This window comes from Manacus candei, unplaced genomic scaffold, assembly GCF_025592945.1.
Source record: "Manacus candei isolate 608988 ecotype Guabito, Panama unplaced genomic scaffold, ASM2559294v1 h1tg000057l, whole genome shotgun sequence".
NCBI lineage: Eukaryota > Metazoa > Chordata > Aves > Passeriformes > Pipridae > Manacus > Manacus candei.
Window position 1 is genome coordinate 11749803 of NW_026138105.1, and position 22141 is coordinate 11771943.

Here is a 22141-nt window from a genome sequence, read left to right on the forward strand (position 1 = left end):
TTTTTTTTGTAGCACTTGCTGCACATGGCAGACTGAAAACACACAGAGAAATCAATGTTTATAGAGTGGACAGAGCCAGCTCAGGCTTTGCCTCTGCTCCTCTCTGTGGCCAGGAGAAAGGTGATCTGATGCAGCCAAAACCAGACTATGGGAAGGTGCTGATTTTGTTTCCTTGGAAAAAAATCAAATTTCCTGCTTGATTTCTGTCAGATTCATCCTTCATCTCAGTATGCTGAAAATCTACTGTTTGGCAGGGCTGGTTCTGCAAGGCTCCAGGCTCCAGCCCATCCTGCCTGGCTTCATGCCCAAAGGGAAGGGAAGCAGTGATGCTCTCCCTGACCACTGCAGGGAGGCAAGAGACTCCATCAGCACCAGAGCTACATCCTCTCACAGCAACAACATATTCCGGATGAAAAACACCCCTTGCTGCAAGAGTGGGCTGGGTTGGTTGCATAGGATATGAGACCTCCCACTAACAGCTGCCTGCATGGGCTCTGCAGGTGGGATTTCCCTCCTGGCACCCATATACTGCAACAGGAGCAAGGATTTGAGAGCAAAGCAGCAGGGAGAAGCAAGGACATGTATACAACACGTAATCCACAAATGATCCAGTCTGCTCATTACTCAGGAAGATCCCAAGTGATGCCACATACCATGGGGAGCTGGTGTTTCCTCCCAGAGGCCCTTCCAGTAGTTTAATCACAGGAGGACCAAATTCCCAAGAATCCTACACATGGCAAGGAGGTTGGAACTAGATGATCTTTGAGGTCCCTTCCAACCCAAACCATTCTAGGACTGGGTGATTCTATGAATCCAAACATGAGAGATGTTGTCCAGGGGTCTGAAGATGATCCCAGCTCAGTCTGGATATTACTGTGCACTTTCTACCCCAGGGAGTATTTAGGGAGTTTTTGGGCTTCTGAAGCAGAAACCTTGAGTTGGAGGAAGGAAGGCATCAGGTGGGGGAAGGATCTGCCCCAGCACTGCAGGCATCACTCCTTCACTGCAGACAGGCAGGATTTCTCTGCATTAAGGGAGAGACAGCAAAGTCAGTTTACATGGTTGATTAGCATCATCGTTGCCAAGATACAAAACCATGTTGCTCTATGTATTGATTATTTCATTCTGTGATTCAATCTATCCAGGCTCCAGGGTACTGAAAACAGGAACAAAGGGAGTTTGTGAGATGTGGCACCCACCCCAATAGCAGTCCCTTTGCTTAGAAAAATCCTAAAACTCCTTTCAAAATGAGCTGTGACCTTAGTACCTTTGTTACCACGTGTTTTGAGCAAAAGTGGCATGGATCCCCAGTCTGAATGGGCAAGAGGGCAGGTGCATGGAGTCAGCATGGGCCACTCAAAATAGGTGTGCATCAGCTCAGATGTGGCAAGGAGGGGCTGCAGACCCTTTAACATCTCATCCCCATACCAAAAAAACCTGTACCAAAGACCCATTAGCATCACACAGCACATGCTCTACTTTCTTATAGTCTATCTCTTGGGTTATGGACTGATGCTGCCATCTCAGGTCCACCTTCCTTTCATAGAATTCAGAATCACAGAGTGGTTTGAGTGAGAAGGAACCTTAAAGACCAATTCATTCCAGCTCCCTGCCCTGGGCATGGACACCTTCCACTAGATCAGGTTCCAGCCTCCCCACATCACAAGCCATTCTCCCCACAGAGCTGGGACAGCTTTCCCTCCTACAGCCATTGCTGCAGGATTCTACCCTCTATCCCTCCCACCTCAGCTTTGTGGTTCTCCTCAGAAAAGGAGAAGGTGGGGAAGTAAGATCTGGTCCTTCGGACAGCCCTGGTCAGGGCTTGGGAGGTGAGGATCAAGGATGTGATTTACCAGCTGATTCTGCAAAGTCACAGTGAAGAAGCTCTGCTGCCACAGAGATTCACACACGGCGTGAAACCATGAATGCACAATCAGGGCTGAGGCTCAGGATGTGTCCGAAGGAGATTCTCCTGTTGAGGGAAGGAGAAATTTGCTTATGCATAAATACCCACAAAAATAGCTGAGGGGAAGCACAGGGAAATGAGTGGGAAAGCAAACTGGAGTTTTTTTGGTGGAGCCTGCTTTGCTGCCAGTCTGAGAGATTCTCTTTTGAGCACATAGCAAAGGCTGCACCCACACCAGCTGCTGCTGGAGATCCTTTTCATTTAAAATAGAGGCTCTAACTATAGAGAGCAGCCACTTGCCCTATAAAGCATTGCAGGGTGAGAAGCATCCTTCTCTGGGCACACATTGTCCTACCTGGAATTGATATCCCAAAGTACCCAGAGAGAGATCAGAGCCCAGTGACAGCTCTTTAAAGAGTTAACAAATCTTCCTTTGGGTGGAAAAAAAAAAGGGGGGGGGGGGAAGAGACATTTACAGTCTAGTTACTCATGAAAACACCTTGGAAAAACAGACATGGCACCTGCTCAGCATCAGGCAGCATCTTCATCAGGGCAAGTCCTGAGCTGCAGTGTTGGGATCGCAAGGGGCCAACCCAGCTTTGGTCTTTCTGCAGTCAGGGTTTCTCCCATCTGCAAAAGTTGTCTTCAGGACTGAGGGCCAGGCTTTTTGGGGGGCAGAGGCATTCAGAGCAGGGGAAAGGCTTCATGGCTCCTATGGGCAGTGGGCATGAGGAGAGGGATTTCAACTGAATAATTGCCCAAACCAACTAACTGCTGTCTGACCTGCAGTTCAGTAAAGGGTAGCTCAGCACCTCCCTGGCTAAGCTCTTCCCATGGCATAAAGCCATAAATCATAGAATATCCAGAGTTAGGAGGGACCCACAGGGATCACTGAGTCCAACTCCTGGCCCCGCACAGGATAACTTTGAGAATCCCACATGTGCCTGAGGGTGTTGTCCATCCAAACTTTAGTAAAAGTGTAAATTCTGCTCCTTATTTCTGCTGTTAGAAATTGTAATTGATGGGGACGGAAGTTGCTGGCTGAGGGAGAGGAAGGGAAATGTGGCATTTCCAAAGCCAGATTTGCTGCAAACCAAGTAGTTCCTCAGGAGAAAGCTCAGTCACTGGCTCATCCATTCCTCAGCCTTTTCCAGCACTTGACTTCAGCCAGCAGCAGCAGAAAGAACACTTAGTACATTAATAAATCCCATAATACTGAGTAAAGCACTTTGGTTTATGCTTTTGCTATGAGAACTCACCCCTGGACACTTATAATTAACTGAACTAGAAGAGAAATAAAGATTTCCATTTTTGTTCTCACCAATTTTTATTTTTTTTTTTGAGAAGAAAATCACCCCTGCTAATAAAAAACCCTCTCCTGATATTTACCTGCTTGGGTAGGAATATTGATCTCAGTGCAGAAAGCACTTCCCTGATCACACATCTCACTGGCTATTCTTTCTTGGAGAATATGGCCTTGGCTTTATTTTCAGAGCAGCACTGTAATTTATTATTCTCCATGATCATGCCTAACCCTATAACTCCTTGGAATTGTGGATAGAGTATGTGGGAAGAGCTTGTTTTCATCCTGTATCAGACTTCACCTCTTAGAGCAGGCAGCTGCCTGCACACCAGAGCTGCCTGTTGCAAAACCCAGGGACCCTGTGGAGGCTGGCAGTGTGCAGGCAACTCACACTCATCTCCAACCACCAATTTTCCAGCATTTTCACATCCTCTGTTCCTGTGTTAACTACAGACAGAGTTGCCTGTGACATGAAAGTTCCCACTGATCTCACTAAAAAAGGATCAGGCTGAGACATCCCTGACCCACACAGCTAAATCTTGCAGATCATCATTCAGTGCACAAGAGGTTTTATTTTCCTTTATTAAAGCACACAAATAGCCACCTAGGAAATTGTCATTTACATTGCAGCAGTTGTAAAATCACACCAACACAACCATTTCCAAAGAGAATTACAGAGCCAGTGCTGCAGCCAACTAGCTGACCACAAGCCTGTAACTCCATAGGCACAGTACAATGAAGTTCTGCTTTCAGGTTTTTGTTGCTCTTCTTATAACAAACTCCACTGAGCATTGAACAGAATGTCTAAACACAGTCACTGCAAGGGCCATGGAAATATCCAAAAGCTTAGTAAACACACATTTATTGGTACTTGATTATGTAAGATCGTTGCAGCATAGTCATTATAACAAAATCTGTATTAAAAAAATGCCAAACACAGGTATATTTTTTTCAGAGGACATAAATCTATTTAAAAACTCAACCAAGAATGGCAAAGGGAGAGTGGCTGTTCCCTAGCCAGCCACTAAGGAATGCTCTCCTGCTCCCTAACAGCAAGAACAGCAGTCGGTTCCCAGCTTCAGGCCCAACCATACCCAGACCCCATCAGATCATCTGACAGCTGAGGGGCTGAGCAAACCCAAGGTCACTCACTGCCCAACACTGTTATTGCATCCACAACCACAACATCCCACCAAACTCAGCTTTTCCAAGGGCATGGATGCAGCTTGCCAGCAGCACAGTTCTCAGGGAGTTGTTCTTCCCATGCCTGGGGGCTGTGTGGGATTTCCTGGTGAGTGCTTGGGGATAAACATCCATTGCAAAGTGCTTAAAGTGCCCAGATTTCCTCCTCCCCCAGATTAGTCAGGGGAAATGATAATTGCAAAGTTTGCTCTGGTATCCCTCCAGATTCCCAATCAAATGCTAATCACAGCACCAAAATCCTCTCAGCTCGAGCAGTTTACAAGGGATCTGGGTCCTATACATGGGACACTGGAATTTCATCTATATTTTAAGCCCAACCATAAGGGAAACACTCTACATAGAAATATAACATTCAATTCTTTTATACAGCATATGTAAAGAACATGACAGCATTAAAATATTGGCAAATCAATACATTAAAAATACAGAATTTCCTAGACCAGAGCACAAGAAATATATTCACAAGAAATCTGTACAGTCTGGACAACGCTGCCAGTTCTCAGGTTGAAGTTGACCTCCCATCTCCACATGGGGGTCTTTGCTTTGCTTCCCCATCAGCACCACTGGCCACCACTGCCCAGATTTCCCCAGGCTATTGTGCTACAGGGAGAATACCAGTCTGCTGTCCCCTCCAGCACAGAGAGCACTCGGTGGTTAAACTCTTTGGGGAAGCTTTCATTATTGAATGAAATGACACGACATTTCATTTTCCACAAACCTCTGACCTACTGAGAGAGGAAAAATCAATCCACAGCTGGCAGGAGGAGTGGTACCTGGGCAGCATTTCCCACATGCTCTCAGCATCGTGGATCTCATCGCAGTTAAAAAAAAAAAAAAACAAAACAACAAAACAAACCCCAAAACCCCACCTTTTATATGGTTTGTGCCCCACTTATCCCATGCAGAGCAGATGGGACTGTTTTAGGCTGCCACATGCTACCAGGAAGGTCCATGTCTTCTGGAGGAGCTGCCATTCTGACTTCTCCAAAATGGCTTTCCCCTATACATAAATACATTTATATATAGGCCACTTCATTCCTTCCTCCTCTCACTGAGGAAGATCCCCAAGGCATGCTTGGCAAGGTGAAATCCTACCATATATCTGTACCTAGAGCACTGCAGACGTGTATGTATAGACACAATCTGTCCACTGTCACACTGGAAATACAGAGTTTAAAAAAAAAAGAAAAAGCAGTAGCAGCATGTAAACGAGGAACTGTGTTCATTTCCTCCTCTTCAGAGCCACACTCAACATTTTTTACAGTCCCTTCTCACCCCCCTGCTCCCCTCTGAGAGGAGGGTTTTACTGCAGACCCTGTCTGCAGGAGCTGGCGTTGTCCTCTAAGGCAGTTTGAATTTCTCTTTCCGCCAGCTCCCTCCTCTCCCTCCCCGCATCCTTCCCTGCACGATGACTCATCCTGGAGATGATCTTAGGTTTTGTCTGATGGCTCCTGCCCACTTTGGCTGCAGCGAAGTCTAATTTCAGAGTGGTGGCACGGGAATAAAACCCGCACGCGAGCGTCTGCTGAGCCACACGAGCTGTTAACATCTCAACTCGAGGAGGCAAAAAGCAATGGAAGAGTTTACATTCTGTCTGTCTCCCAGCAGCAAAAGTGCAAGTCCCAGGAATGATGCCTATTTTAAATCCTTGATTCCTGAACTCTCAGTAATGTTGCAAACCCCCAGGGTTTCGCAGGAATCAAAGGGCTGATTTCAAACACGTTCTTTAGTGCAGGATGCACTAGAATTAAAAATGCATCAAATGGGCTCACTTCTTCTGCATGCTCTTGCAGTATCCAGTTTTCCCAACCCCCAGAATTATTTCTCGCCTCTCAGTTTTGAGGTCCTGCTAAAGAGCTGTTATCTGAGTTAGTTCTGACGTGGGGGTGGTTGGACTCTGCTGGGCGACAGCCACCATGGGAATTTCCATGCCTAGTCAGGCCGGATTGTTAGTCCCCTCCGAGTTCTTGCAGGCATAGGCCACATCCTTGGCGATGCTGCACATCCTGTTGGACATCTGGAGCTCGGTCCTGAAGGCGGTGGGGAAGCAGAACTTCTTGAAGCACGCCTTGAAATTCTCATCCAAGAAGGCGTAGAGCACGGGGTTCAGGCTGCTGTTGGCGTACCCCAGCGCGGTGCAGAAGCAGGAGATGGCCAGCTCGAGCTCACTTTCTGCCTTGGCACCCAAGCACTGGACCAGCACAAAAATCTGGATGGGAGTCCAGCAAACAATGAAGACTGCCACGACCACCAGGACCATTCGGGTGATGCGCCTCAGGTTTCGGTCCTTCTCCTTGGAGCCTGAGAGGACACGGACGTTCTTGAGCCGTCTGATCATGAGACTGTAGCAAATGGTGATGATCAACACGGGGATCATAAAGGAGAAGAGAAAGACGCAGATGCCGAACACCGGATCCCAGTAGTCCACTGGCGAAGGGAGTTTAATTAGACAATCAATTTCTGCAAGTGAAAAAAGTGAAAAAAATCAAATGGAAAAGAAGATCAACAAACACAGAGCAAGCAAAAAGGCATCTGCACATTGAGATTAGTTTAGACTAGTTAGAGAAGTGGTTGGAGTTAATGTTCTTCGAAGTCTTTCCCAACCTTAATGATTCTGTGATTCTACGTTTAATACTGGGAAGGCAGTAGCAGTGATACAGGGAAGCAAGGGCAGAAAGGAGAGAGTTAAGACAACCTTACAGCAGAGCCCTCACCCCGCTGATGAAACTGGCACCCCGAGCCCATGGGCTCTCCTGGCCATCACCACCTCCCACCCACTGGGTGCAGCTTTACTGACCGTTGTTCTCGTTCTCCGCGGATCCCATCACCATCGCTGGGATGCCGAAGACAGAAGCCAGTGCCCAGATGCAGACATTCACCACCTTGGCCTTGTGGGGAGTGCGGATGTCCAGGGCCTTGATGGGGTGGCAGATGGCGATGTAGCGGTCCACGCTCATCATCGTCAGCGTGAAGGTGCTGGTGAACATGTTGTAGTAGTCGATGGAGATGGCGATCTTGCAGAGGACGTTGCCAAAGGGCCAGAAGCCCAGGAACGTGTCTGTACCCTGGAAGGGTAAGGTCATCAGGCACAGGGTGTCAGCCAGAGCGAGGTTAAAGATGTAAATGTTTGTTGCTGTCTTCATCTTGGTGAATCTGAAATGCAGGAATGAGCAACTGTTAGAGCTCCACCTGATGAGGGGTAAGACATTAAACGCTACTGAAGAGGCCACTCTGCCACTTTAGGATGGAGATGCAGTATTTTCTTATATGAGACTGACCACCCTTCACTTTTCTATCTCCTACAGGTTTATCAACACACAGCTCAACCCAGCTCCTAAAAGATCACACACGGTATCTTCATAATCAGTTCCATGGGCAGGAGAAGTTTATTCCCTCAGACTGCCAGGGAGGACCATGAAAGCCTGAGCCTGTCAACTCACAGTGGTTCTTGAAAAATGACTTCAATAAGGCTAACCTAGGATTTTATCACATATGGCTTCATTATTATAAACGTTGGTGAAAGTTTTACCCAATATGATGATTTGAAAGATCCAGGGCTAAGCTGATAAGCCATTTTGTAAGGGCTCACATTCAAAGGGTGTGGCTAATGTGAGCTGTCAGATCAGAACAGGTGGGATGGCCAGCCCTGGCCAGCTAAAAACTGGTGAGGAGTGAGGTTTGAATCAGAAATCGAAATATCACAATGGATCTTTCTCAAGAAAGAGGTAAAGTCACAAGTCAATTCTACTTCAAAGAATTTTTGTCATTTCGATATTACTTTCATCATATGAACTGGCTGCCCAAAAGAGAGATTCACCTTGCTCTAATGGCAATCATCTCCTTTTCACACATGGGAAATGATGCAGAGCAAACCATAATCACCTACCCATGAGACATGCAGAGTCTGCAGAAATGGAAGCTCAACAGTGCCCCCCTGTCCCAGGGTCACCTAACATTTCAGCTCCAGGATGTTCCTCTCATGGGCAAAACAGGAGCTCAAATAGGTATAATTTTAAAACTATAGCTCATCCATCATTTACTATACTAAAGGCCTTTGCAGAAACGTGGCCAAAAATGGCAGACAGGGATGTGTGTTATTAACAGAGTGCAAGATCATTTGAGGGTTAGACTTCTACTTATAAACTGCCACCCTATTTCACTCTATGTTAGAATAGTATAGGGTCTGATTTGAACTAAAAAGCTCTTTTTGTCAATTTGATTCAGAACAGCAAGCCCACAACTGCCCTTCTCAGCTCTGTGTCCTCCCCTCAGGGTCTGAACTTCAGTTCTTGAGAGATTATTTGAATGCTTGGCAGAACATTATCAGTGGCACACTCTGAACTCTGCTGAGACACACGGTGACATGGTCAGGTTTGCAAGAATAGGAGCCAGGGGAGCCACAATCCAGACTATAAAGTCTATCTTTCTACCTGCTTTGGAGCTTTAAGCTGGGCTTGTATTAGAAATCTGAAAGTGGCTTCAGAAAGGAAGACCGAATGTTCCATTTGACCTTCAAAGCCAAGGAAAGCTTTTGGAGGTGAGCACTGATGGAAACATGGTTGGAAACACTGAGGTCCCTAAAAAAGCCTGTGTCAGACTCTTCTTGCCCCAGAAATCACAGGTTCTTAGAAAGGCAGCCCAGATAAACTTATGTAACCAGGAGTAGTAGAAGAAAAATGCCAGTGCCTTTCCTTTTGTGGTAGGATGAACAAGCAAAACACTTTGCAAATCCAACTCAACAGGCAGCTGCCAGGGCTTTAAGCTTTGGAGTTTCCTGAGCAGGATTACCACAGATTCCAGTACCCTGAACCCCAGAGCAGCATCTCAGGGTAGGCAAGTTTTCTTTTTGTGTTTGAACACTTGCAGTTGGGCCAAGCATGGCAAAGTACTCAGGGGGATGAGGTAGGTCTGTTAAGTGGGTTCAGTCACCTTTCCCTCTCGGTCAGCAGAGGGGAATTAAAATGAAGAAAATCAAATCACTGTTTTTTATCAGCCCCCATAAAAATAAGTATTGTCAGCTCAGGCTTTAGGAAATGATTCAGTCACCTAAGACTGTGCTAGCAAAGGTCTCCTGGGAGCTGTGGCCTTCTCTGCATACCACAGACTGGCTGAGCTGGCTCAAGCTTCCCAAAGGTCAAGGTTGTTGCAGTCCATCCTTTCAGGAGGACTGGAGCTGGAGGCAATTCATCAAAATGCCTCTAACACTGACTGCCCTTACTGACGTTATAACTCAAGGGAATAGCAATTTGGAGCAATGATGAGTGACTTGACAGCAAAACAGAAAAAAATTAAAGGTTGTTTGAGTTTGGTTTTCTAATTGACCAGTGGGAGAAACAAGTAGAATTCACCTATTTCCAGCCCCCTTCCAAAATCCATGGGGGACAAAGCTGCCTCCATGAAAACTCCCGTTTCCTCAGCACTGTGAGAATTTTGGGACATCTCAACCAGCCCTGAGCTCAGGGTGTGAAGATCACAAACCTTCAGCTCCCTCCCACACCCCTCCACCCCTACCAGCCCTTCTCAGCAAGAATTCAGAGTCCAGCTGCAATTGTTCAGCCTGGCCCTGCAAAATCTGCTCCCTCTCAATGCACAGATCCCTCTCTGCTGCTTCCTTCCTCACCACCTCCTCAAGGTGATGGCAGAGCCACCTTCCCTCGCTCCCTCCAACATGGGGATGCTGAGGTGACTGGCCCTTACCTCCTTCAACTCATCTTCTAGTGGATTTTAAGCTGATTTTGTGCTCTTGAAAGGTAGGGAAATTAATTTACACCTAATTAATTACTTCTACTCCACTTTCTCTGCATGCTGAGAGCCAACAGCCATTACCCCAACCAAACAATGTTCCCAAACATTTCCAGAACGTTCAGTACACAAAAAAAAAAATCAATTAATCGCTTCTCTGTGGATTAATCTCTTTTTCTTTTCCTCCAGGAACTGAGAGTGTTCTTTTTCTTAATCTGCGCCAAAAAAAAAAAGACAAATTAAACTCTTGGGCTTTAGGAGGCACCTCAGTTTCCTCCCCCTGTGGCACAGCTCTGCTGCAGATAAGCCTGTGGCCTCCACGGAGGACATTAGTTCCCTGCTGAGCCACTTTCTTCCACTCTGTCATGGAAGTAATTTCCTAATGGAGCATCTCCCACAGAGTGGTTCTTAGCTCTTCATCCAGCTCCACCTTTGTCACAACAGTAATTGCTCTGCAGTCCTGTTCTCTCGGATGCTGAAGCCTAAGAGAAAAAATGCCTGGATGTCATCTCAGCACATGTCTTCCCTCTCCTTTTTTGATGAGTGGACCTCAAGCAACAGTACCTGGAACAAAGCTGGACTTCAGCAAAGGGAAGATGCGATCTGGGAGTGAAGATGGGTAGGACACAGCTCTCTGGGCTTTAAGGTCCTGTTTCTCACAAGGATGGATTCTGTCCCTGGCTGAGACTCAGGGGAGCTGCAGACCTGTTTTTCCTACTTTCCCTCTTCCACCCAGCCATGGCAAGGCTGCAGGACAGTGAGCCACTCTGGATGCCCCAAGGCTAAGAACCAGCTGGCTGCAGCAAAACTGCAACCCAAAATGGGGCAGCAGACACTGGGACAGAGGGACCAGAGCAAAGCCTGCAGCCACAGGGAACCCTGAGCATTATCTCCAGGAGCTCTCTGCCTCCTGGAGTCTCTTGATTTTCATATTCATAGCTCCAGCTAATTGGGATGCAGACAGTGCTGTTCACCTTGAGCAGCTCCCTCCATCCCCACCTCACACCCTGGCAGCAGTGCCAGCCTTTGCCCTAGTCCCTGAACATGCACCTGGGAGCAAAACAGCTCAGGTGAGCAAAAGGCTCAGGGAGAATTTTTCCTGAGCTACTCCCACCCTGTGATGGTAGAAATCAGCCCTGGTTCTCTCACATCTCTGCTCCCAGCCTGCTCCCTGCCCACAGGTTGTGTGAACCTGCTATTTGATCTGGCACGCACCATCGTGCTTTGTGTCCCCCCAGCCATACACCCACACTGTGCTCCCCACATCCCTGCTGCTCTGGTCACCATTTCAGAGCCCCCTCAGCCTCAAACTTCTAACCAGTTCAAGATGATTTATTCTTAATGGTTCAACAGGCCCTGAAAAAATCCAGAGAGTTTGAGAAGGACAAATTTAAATCACTTTGGGCTCTGAGGCCAGACACTACAGCAAAAGCAGCCACCAACACAGCACCTAAAAGCCTATAAATTACGCAGCAGGACAGGGACTGGCTAGCAGGGGTTAGTTAAGGAGTTTGCTGCCAGACAGGGTGAGCACACACTTTGGGACAGATGATTTTTTTGCCCTTGAATCTCACCACTGTGTCCAGTGACAACTATAAAAAACAAACACTGCCCTCCTCTTCTGGGTGCTCTCTGGGGACCAGTGTGGATAGGGACATCACATGGCTCCGACTGCTGCCATGCCAAGGGAGGAGGCTGGGTGGCTGCAAAAGCCTCAGTAGCTCAGCCAGGGGCTCACAGGGATGCTCCCACATCCCTGAGCAGGTGCTTGGCCACCAGGAATGGTGCTCTGGTGTGAGGAGGGCATTCATCAGCCTCCACCCTGCAGCAAGATGCTCTTGTCCCAGTTCATGGGTCAGATCTGCCTCTGCTGAGTTGCTCATATCCAACACGCTGCTGGGAATTGCCCAGTCCATGAAAAACACTGGGAACTGAGTCCCACACTAAACATCACAGAATTACTGCTGCACATGGGCAACTCTCTTTCACCCATCTCACCAAAGCCAGGTGAAACAAAGAGCCCTCTTAACTGGAGCCACAGGATCTGTATTAGCAGGGACCAGACATGGTTCCTATGAGTCATGTAGCTGAGCCCAGCTCACCTGGGCTCGTGGGGACCCAGAAATCAGGGATCTGCAGACCTGTCCTGTGCAGCCACTATCACAGCAGGTTCCTCTCCCGCTCACCTCACCATCCTCTCCAGGGCACAGAGCCCTCAGTGTGGCTTTCACTTCTATATAAATTGCAAGAATTGTCTGTTTATTTTATACTTTTTCCTAGGAAAAACTAAGCAGGACTCAGATGGCTCCACCATCACACTGGGTCCCCTTCGCATTAAGCTCAATTTCAGCTCTGAGACACTCAGCTGGTCGAGGCTTTTCCCTTAGAAAGCTTTCTGTTAAGAAATCAGCATCTCTGCAATGTCATAATTAACTTCATTTTCCCTGTCTCATCACAGCCAGCTGCCCTCACCCCTGTTCTCAGGGACTGTGGCAGTTTTCAAGCAGAATAACAGCTGGCACAGCATCCCCAGGCAAGATCGTGGTGCAGGCACCCCCCCATCACATCCTTCCTTCTTCACCTGGAAGCAGCAAATGAAAGTCTAGGAGCCTGTCAGCCCTCATCTGCCTGAAATATTGCTTAAAATGCTCTGAAAAGTGTTCTTCAACAGAGAGAGCTGAGCATCCCCAGTACTTTGCTGGGCTCCCAACAGAGAACAACCATAGTAAAGAGTGCCCAAGAAATGAGGCATCATCATTCCCATGGGGGCCTGAGCTGGAGGAAAGGAGTCCTCCAGGCCATCACTGCTGAGCATTGTAGCAGCTGGGGACAACAGAGGAGTCCCTAGACCAGAAGCTGCATGTTGTCCCTTCCCTGGCACAGGAGTGGCTGGCAGCAGTTCAGGGGTCTCTGTCACAGCCCTATAACAACACCTGGGTCAGCATCACCTCCGGCCCCGTGAGTCACCCACCCCCAGAGCCACTGAAAGAACAATCCATCCTCCTTCTCCTTTGCTTTCCTTCCTAAAAACAAAGCTCTTGGGCAAGCAGCCTTGCAGAATTCAGTTAATAGCTAAGAAGGATCTCAGCAGCCTTCACTCTCCCCCCAAACCCTCTGTTCAGCTCCTCGTTTCACATTCATTAAAAAGAAGAACAGGAAATATATGCAGAAGAGAGCAAACAGCAGAAGGAGGAGGGAGGGGAGGCATCATCCCTGCTGGCAAGGAGCTCCACGATGAGCCAGCAGAACAAAGCCACAGATGAGGCAGGTTCCCACAATAGGCCCTTTACTGTCTAGGAAATTGTGCTCCTGACGAGAGCCCTTCTCCATCTTACCCAATTAGTGCTGCTCAGCACTGGAAGGGACTGACAGCCACATGATGACTGTCTCTAAATTAATCATTCCAAATTTTAAATCACTCCAAATATAATAGAGATGTAGGCTGGGTTCTATAACACAGGGGAAAACCTAGAGGAGGCTTTGAATTTCTACTTTCGTGTGAAGTACTGGGAGATTTTAAAACTTTTCCCTCAGTGCTGCAGAAGACTCATTCAAAAGGAACAAAAAATGAGCCTTTCTGATGCCTCCAATTTCCTCGAGTGCAGGTATTAGAGTCTTCTTATTTCCCAGCTCCCTCAAAACCAGGAAACAATTACTGTTTATGACATTGTACCATTCTTTTTGTGGAAGATAATACACGATTTTCTTATGGGCTGTGTAATATGTTGAAGCCTGGTTATCCTTGCTGAAGCATGGAAAAAAAAAACAAACCAACCAGCTTTCATAGGCTGCACCATATCTGCAGGTGACAGGGGTGCAGCACAGAGGGTTTGCCAACCATTTTTCCATTAATGGAAGAGGTATATCATTAAGAGTTCCAAAAGCCCATGTTGACTTACCAGCAGCCAATTTTCAACCTACTGAAAAACAGATGCTACTCAAGGCATGAAGCCTCAATGCCCCAATCTGGGGAGAAAAACCTGTGTTTGAGAAGTTCATCAGCATCTTGTATGGCCACTGATGTGGCAGTTCTGCATCAATCCACATACATGGCAAGGGTAAGAATCTGGGATACTGAGCTCAGTTTATCCCCACACCTGCTCCTGACCTCAGCATACAGAACAAGGAGAGAAGAATCCTGAGCAGAGATAACCAGAAGTTGTAGTTACTCACCAACCTAAGAAGGGTCATTTCCTTGGGTATAACTCCGCTCCATACTGAGCTCCCAGGGGACACAGATGGGGAGAACCAGTGGGAACAGCAGGTTCTACACCTGCCCCAGCTCAGTTATAACTTCCCCAGCACACGCTTTTCAGGGGGGCACTCCAGACTCACATTGAAGGTTTTTGTTTTGTTTGTTTGTTTTTTTTAAAAAAAAAAAAAGGTGAATTTCCCAAAAGGAGTACCCAAATAATCAAAATGTCTGTAAGCATCCTTTTTTTTTTTTTTTAATATATAGGGGTTTCTAGATAAAGGGAAATAGAGAAATGGAAAATGGCTGGGGGAGATGGGGGTGGCACCTTTCTTCAGTTTTCAATTGCTTAAACCAAGTAAAACCAGAGGACACACAAACCAGTTAAGTTCCAGGGGAAATTCCAGTGCTGAAATCCCACTTTCTTTTCCTGAGTGCCATTTATCCAACTGGAAGGTATCAAAGTCAAAAAGATGTGGAACAGAAGCCACCATTCTGCACACATGGCCACGGCACAGGTCCACCCTGACCAGGATGCTGTCTTGGGACACTGATGTTATTTGTGATACCCAGTCACAGCCCTGGGCTGGGGCCAGCAGGATCCAGCTGCTCACATCCCACAAGACTTCTGCAGACAGGGAGATTTCTGCCAAGATTTCTTGTTACACACATCTAAGGCTCATGCACGGGGTAAGGACTCCTTTCCTCTGCACACACGCTGGCTGGCATTCCCATGGAGCTGCATCACTGTCAGACAATGACTTCTAACTCCCAGAGCCTCACTACTCACCACACTTGGACACACCCACAAACTACTCAAATGACTGCTACTACACTGAACAGGAACACGAGCTCTCCAGACATGTCATTAGTTTACTGCAAACCTGCTCTCTGCATCTGCAGCTCACCAGGGCTAATGGGATCCCTTCTCTCTGCCATGAACTCCTCTGCAAAGAGAGCACAGATAGGCAGCCTGATGAACAGTTACCTCACTCTGCCCTTGTAGTAGAGATTTAGCCACCCTTCACTGACCTCTGATACCAGAGACTTGAATTTTGCAGCATCTCCTGCAACCAAGTTGTGTGTGTTCAGGGGAAAGATGCTTTGGAAGCACTTGGGCTCCTGGTAGGAGCAAGACAATCTCATCAGTGTCTGAATACCTGCTAAATATTTGCATTTTCTGTTGGAGGATTCAACCTGTCTTTTTTGTGCTGGCAGCATCCACCTGCACCAGGAATCTGCTCCAAGACATGGATAAAATGGAAGTTCCCTCCTTAACATGAAGGATGCAGAGATCAGAAGGGAGGTACTGGGATTTAGCACAATCACAGCCCTAATAGCTGCATCAACTTATTTTGTACTTACAAGGGGAACAAGGTTTCTGATTCCCAGAAATAAGGGGGGGGTTGAACCACAACAGTGTCGGACAGGGACTCCTAAAATGCCAGCAGTGTGCAGGGAGGCTGGACTGGTTCATGGTCCGTGCTCTGTTCCTCTGCAAAGGTCCCCCCACTCTCCTGACTTCAGCACAAGAAGTCAGAGAAGTTACCTTCAACTCTGCAGCATCCTGTCACATCTTATTCATGTCTACAGCTTCCAAAGGGTTGAAAGACTTACATTCCTGACTTTTCCCCTGTACAATTAAGGCAGAGCCTCTGCACATGCCATTCCCCTTACAACAAGGTTCAGCTTTGGAAAGAGCCAGCTCCCAGATGGAACAGCACCTGCAAACACAGCTGGGGTGCCGGACACAGCCCAGGAAAGGAAAGGTCCCATTAAGGAGCCAGCACAGCCTGGCAGCAAAACCCTTCCAGCTCACTGCCCTCTTTAGGGACATCCAGATTGCTCCAAAAAAAACCACAAAACATTTTTTTTCTTTTGAGCAGCTCTGCTCTCTCTGTTCCATTCTCTGAGTTAAACTTTAGGAGGCACCAGAGGGCAGCTGAAAACTGGTGGAAACCTTCATCACAGCCTAGGAAGGGTTAAAAAAACAAATAAAACCAAAACAATGTAACAAATGCTACATCATTACCACTAAAGCACATCACAAACACCAGGGAAGCACCTGCCTGCTTCACCTGCAGCAGGGACTGAGGGAGGGAAGGTCTGCCCCTCTCCCAGCCTTCCCTGGAACCTCCCTGCGTGTCCTACCTGACGATCACATACATGACGGAGCAGTTGCCCACCAGCCCCACAATGCACACGATGGAATAGACAACCACGATGGTGATCTTGATGCTGAGCGGCAGGAAGCTGTCCCCCGTGCTGTTGTTAAACCAGTTGCTGGGGAGAAAGCTCAGGTTGAGCATGGAGGAGTCATTCAGCAGCTTTCTCAGGTCAGGGTCTTCAAAAATATGGGCGGGGAAGAGCGGGTCCATCCTGAAGCACCAGCCTGCGCCAAGAGACAGTTTTAAGATCTGCTGATCAAACGGGTAGCACGGGACTGTGGCAAAGCCTGTGCGTGAGAAGCGCTGGGGAAGGATGATTTATTACCAGGGAGAAGGATGATATATTGCCGGGGAACACAGCCCCCCCCCCGAGCCTTCCCAGGAGCATTCTGATGGTCTGCAACCCTGAGAGCCCGGCGCATCCCGGGCACACCGGGATCGCGCATATCTCCACACGGCCGGCTCAGGGGACGCGCGGGCTGCGCACGCCATCCCTCCCAAGGGCTGGATGCTCCCACCTGCCTCTCCCATCCCTGCGGGCCGGTGAGTCCCCACACGCGGCTTTGTGCCCCCAAACCTTCCACTGCCCCCCCGTTGTCCCCCGAGAGCCACCGCAGCCTCCCACTGGGGCTGGGGTACAACCTCTCCCCCCCCATCCTGGTCCATATCCTAATAAAACGGCAGGAAAACCCCGAAGTTGGAAATAAACCCCAGTTGGCTCCGTACCTGTGGCGGGTCCACTCTAGCGCAGCTCCGGACCAGGCTCCGCTCCCCGCGGCCGCATCCAGCACCCCCGGGCCGGGGGACGAGGGGGGACACGGGACAAAGCCGGGGGCTCCGCAGGTGGAGGAGGGGAAGGGGCTGCTCTCCCAGGCAGGGATGCTGCCAGCGCAGGGGGCTGCACCCCGGATCCCACGTTTTTAAGGAAAAGGGAGGGATGAGAGAGAGGGAGGGAGGGAGGACGGAGGGCGGCTGGGCAGAGCCAGGCTGCTCCCACTGCGTAAGAGAAAAGCGGGAGGGGGAAGGAGGAAAAGAAGGGGGGGGGAAGAAATAATAAATTACCAAACGCGGCAAAGGGAAGGCGAGCCCACACCTGCGAGACACGGGCAGCGTCCTCCCCCCGCCCCGCAGGCGCCGGGAGCTGCGGTGGCCTCCCCGTCCCACCCCCGGCACGGGCAGGGGGGGTCAGCACCCCCCAACCTCCCCAAACCCTTCCTGCCGCAGCCCTCGACCCGCAGCCTACCTGGGATGGGCTCCCAGCCGTAGACGCTGGGAAGAAGGGAAGAATCGTGGAAGGGTGCTGAGGAGATAGGGATTCGGGAAGCAGATTCCTCCCTCCTCTGCGATTGTGCAACCTGATCGCTGTGCTAGCGCAGGAGCAGCGGAATGGGGAATCTGACCTAGAAATTGGCGAAAAAATACAAGGAGGAATGAGAATTAGGGGGAGAAAATTGTTATTATTTAGTAATCTTCTAGCAGCATTAACTAAAGGTCATTTTTTGCAGCGCAAACCATCCTGCACTTCACATCAGAGTTAGAGTAACACATATATTCCAAGAAGCTGCAGTGGTAAATTCATTACCTCAAGGTGAGGTGAGCCACAAAGACCCCACAGGTTCCTGCAGTTCCCAGTCTGGCTGTGAGATATTGACCCTCATAAACTTGGTGCCTGAGAGCTGCAGAGTCCCCCAGGTATGCCACCCCTCAGACAGGTTGCACAGAGGCATTTGGGGTCCACCCCCAGTTTAATCCCAGATCAGAGGTGGATTGACTACCGAGAACTAGAGCCTCATGGTCTGGTGCCTCTGGCCATCTACAGTGTTTCTCCAAAGAAGCCATTTCCCAGCAATCTGAGGAAATCTCCCAGTGTTGGGGACATAAGCAGAGACACACAGGTCAGATTCAATCCGGGGCACACTGTTATTGCCCAGGAGATGGAGAAAAGGGACATGAGCTCTTGCAGCAAGTGCTTTTTCTCTTCCCAAGCCCAACACAGAACTCCTGGGGCCCAGCAGGCAGTCAGGGCTATACCTTTCTGCCCCAGTTCTGCTTCAATGGATGTTTGGGGATATTTAGCACAAAAGCTGCATCTCCTTCACAAGGAGCACAATGCCAAGGTATGGTGTTGCATGGTAATTTTCCTGAATGCTTCCACAGGAGCAGATCTCAGCTCTAATGGGGAACAAGGGGAAAAGTACGACCCAGAGATACAGCCCCCCTGTGGAACAGAGCAGTCCTACTGCTTGAAAAAGTGAGGGGTTTGTCAGTCCGCTAATGAGAGTGTGAAATAAACACTAGACTAGACATTACCTTAATTGTTAATGGATTGATTTTCAAAGGCTGAAGGAAGGACAGCAGTAAATCAGTGCAAGAGCTCCCAGCTGGACAGCCCAGGAGCTGACGGGAAGAACGTTTGCAAATTCAGCTCTGCTCCTCTCTGCTGGCTCTCACCCCATAAATGCTCTCAACCCTTCCCACACTCCCTTTTATGTTAATTCAGTGCAGCAAATGCATCAAGTTCACCTATTTATCTTGTTGTGGTGCTCATTTTCACCTAACAGCTGTGTTCGGAATGGCTGCTGTAAAAGGGATCAGGGTTGCCACCTTGAACTACTGACAGCCAAGATATGCCTTGTGTCTGGGACAAACCTTCTTCCAAAAATTCTCCTCATCCATTCATCCAGTATCTTCTCAGTGTTCATATCCTTTTTGCATGGGAAAAAAATGCAGGATATTCATGCTGCACCTTCAGTCCCAATCACATGATTCCACCCCAATTCCAATTCAGTAATGGAGAGATCTGTCCTTCCAGAACATCTCATGGTATCCTAACACCTGCTCTTCTCAGGATCCCTGGGATGAGCAGAGAACAGTCATCTCAAGAGTAGGACTCTTGCCAGATTTCTTCCTCATCAGAAGTCTTCACCCTGTCTATTGGGGCCTATGCACCAAGGCTGGGAAGGAAGGCCACCAAAATTTTATTTGCATGACCCAAAAGGACTTCTCCCAGCCTGTTTTTTGAAAATCCAGATCCACTCTTCAGCTTGAAGGTTTCTCTGCAGACAGGATGTTAACAAAAGTCAAATAAAAAAAAAAAAAAAAAAAAAAGAACAAGCCAAAAAGACCACCCTTCTTCCAGGCAATGGTTGCCCAGAAAGCACACACAGAAGCATTAGGACACACCATGAACAGAGGCTGGATTTACAAGAGTCCAGAGCATCAACATGCAAGTGAAAAAACACATTCACAGTACAAATGCTTTTTTTTTTTCCCCACCCCACTTTCCACTGAATATCTGCAAAATAAGATTCAAACCAAGTGTATACAAAAGGGTTCTGATGCATTTGGTAAATAATTACGATGCCCATTAACAAATTAAAAAGTGTCTGGAAAATGAGCTGTGTGCATATTTGGAGTATATTTGCAGGCTTTCAGAGGCTTATATTAAAAAGAGCCACAGCTGGGTCCCAAACAGGCTTGTTCTCTGCTCAGTTAATGGACATATGTTGGCAGAGGAAAGAGTCTGGGCTTTTCCCACGTAGAATCATGGCATGGTTTGGGTTGGAAGGGACCTTAAAGATCATCTTGTTGCAAACCCCTTCCATGGGCAGGGACACCTTCTACTTCCACTAGACCAGGTTGCTCCAAGCCCCATCCAACCTGGCCTTGCACACTTCCAGGGACAGGGCAGCCACACATATCTATACCATTTGTACCTCCAAACTCCTGGAGCATCAGTACAGTCTACAGTTGTGGATGAAAACTCCTCATTTTTTTCAGGATAATCTAGTTCAAGTGCCAGTAGTTACATCTTCTGCTATTTCAACCAGTTTAACTTTACAGACACTGTTCCTAAATGTGGACAATTTTTGCTGATTCTGCAGCAAACAGCCCACAGCCACCTGCACATCTCATAATAGCAACAGCCCACAGGGTTTGGGGTTTTTTTGCCTTTCCTTTTAGAAGGAGAAACGTCTGTGTGTCAGAACTGTTTTGTCACCTTTAGCACAGTTTGGCAATCTGTTTAATCAAGGCCATCATGAGCAGAGAATTAATTTTGCAAGAAATGAAATCATTTCTTGTGCAGGAAAAAAGTGCCTGGGCTGGAGAGGAGAGGGAGAAAGGCTGGGGGGTGAAGTGGAGAAGTGGAGCGTGCTTGAAAGGCTGCAAAACAAAGCTTCAAAAATGCAAGTGTCACTCCTGGGATGGTGGGCACCTGGCTAATTACTTGCCAAATGCCAATTAGCTAAATTTGTACCATAGCCACTGGTGGTGGCTGGAATTTGTTCTCAGGACAATGACCACAGAAATTCAGCAACCATGCACCCCAGTCCATGGCAGAGGGGATTGGAACTAGATGATTTTTACACATCTATGGTCATCAGCTAGAGCATCGAAGAATCTGGCAGGAAGAAATGAAAAGTCATAACAAAACGAAAATGCTGTCTCTTGATCCCCAAAAGCCACTTTCCCAGAGCCACCCCTACAAGGGAACTCAATGGTACTTCTCAGAGACAGCACTGACAAGTTCTGTTCCTTTCATGATGTTATAAATCACATAGCACAAGGCAGAAAAGTAGATTCCACAAGTGGATTATCTGCCCTCTATTGCCAACAGACTCATTCAAAGAATGAGAAATAACATCTATTAGGAAGGGGACATTGGCTTCTTCAATATTTGCAATAATACATATTCATGGTAGCTTCTGTATTTGGCTCCATCAGACTCCTTTTAGAGATGGCAGAAATCTGTGCAGATGCTTTTCTGCACTGCTGAGCATCAGAACAGAAAGGAAAACAGAGTAACTCTTCCCAAGGAGTAAAGAGGGGCCTGGGAACAAACACACACTGGGAAAAAGAATCCTGCTGACTTCAGCTTGCATTGGGATGGTACCTCAAACCCAGACCTTCTGAGGGGAATGGAGTCAGAAGGATGTCACAGGCCATGTCCCAACTCCTTCAAGATCCCTATTCCCCTTCCATGATCAAACTTCTTAGGAAAAGTAGATTTGAGGCAAGATCTCAAGATGCACATGGCAGGGTGATGGTGAGGGTCCAGTCCATATCAAAGGTGACTGATCCCACCACTCTTGATGCTTGTTGTCCCAGAGATGTGGGGTCAGTACCTGTTTCCCTCTGTACCCTGAAACCCCACCTCGCTGCTGTCTGGGGACCTCCCTGCCCATTCCCAAGAGTGCAAGAAGCTGATCCATAGGAACAGGCATATTATATAATAAAACAATTTCCTGCAAGAGAGAGCTGACCCCCAGGGCCACCGAGCTAACAAAGCTGGAGTCAATGGGTTCCTCTTTCTAAAACAACAGGACAGCAGAACAAGTCTAATTCATGCCTATTGCAAGCACAAACACAAAGGAAATTTCTCCATTTCTCTTCTACCCATCTACAAGGTGCAGGGTAAGGAGGATAACCAGGATTAGTGCCAGCAGCATTCTGAAGAATAATGTGTGTGGTGCTGGGCCTGATCCTCACTACTTACAAATAATAACAGTTGATCCTGCTTTCACCAAAAATTCATTTAGAGCAAAATCCCTCAAACTCTAACAGGAAAAAGATAGCACATGATGCTACCTCCTTCATTGAAATTTTAATGTTTGCCATCATTATTT

The 22141-nt window shown here is 47.9% G+C and overlaps 1 protein-coding gene across 1 annotated transcript; it reads right to left on the minus strand.

Annotated features, from left to right (window-relative positions):
• Positions 1–3775: 3775 nt before the first annotated feature.
• OPRL1 (opioid related nociceptin receptor 1) lies at positions 3776–16742 on the minus strand. The gene is made up of 3 exons (XM_051803407.1): positions 16498–16742; positions 7210–7565; positions 3776–6872 (listed from the first exon to the last, which is right to left on the minus strand). The coding sequence occupies exons 1-3, from the start codon at positions 16722–16724 to the stop codon at positions 6349–6351; spliced, it is 1107 nt and encodes a 368-aa protein (XP_051659367.1). The 5' UTR covers positions 16725–16742; the 3' UTR covers positions 3776–6348.
• Between the last annotated feature and the right edge of the window lie 5399 nt (positions 16743–22141).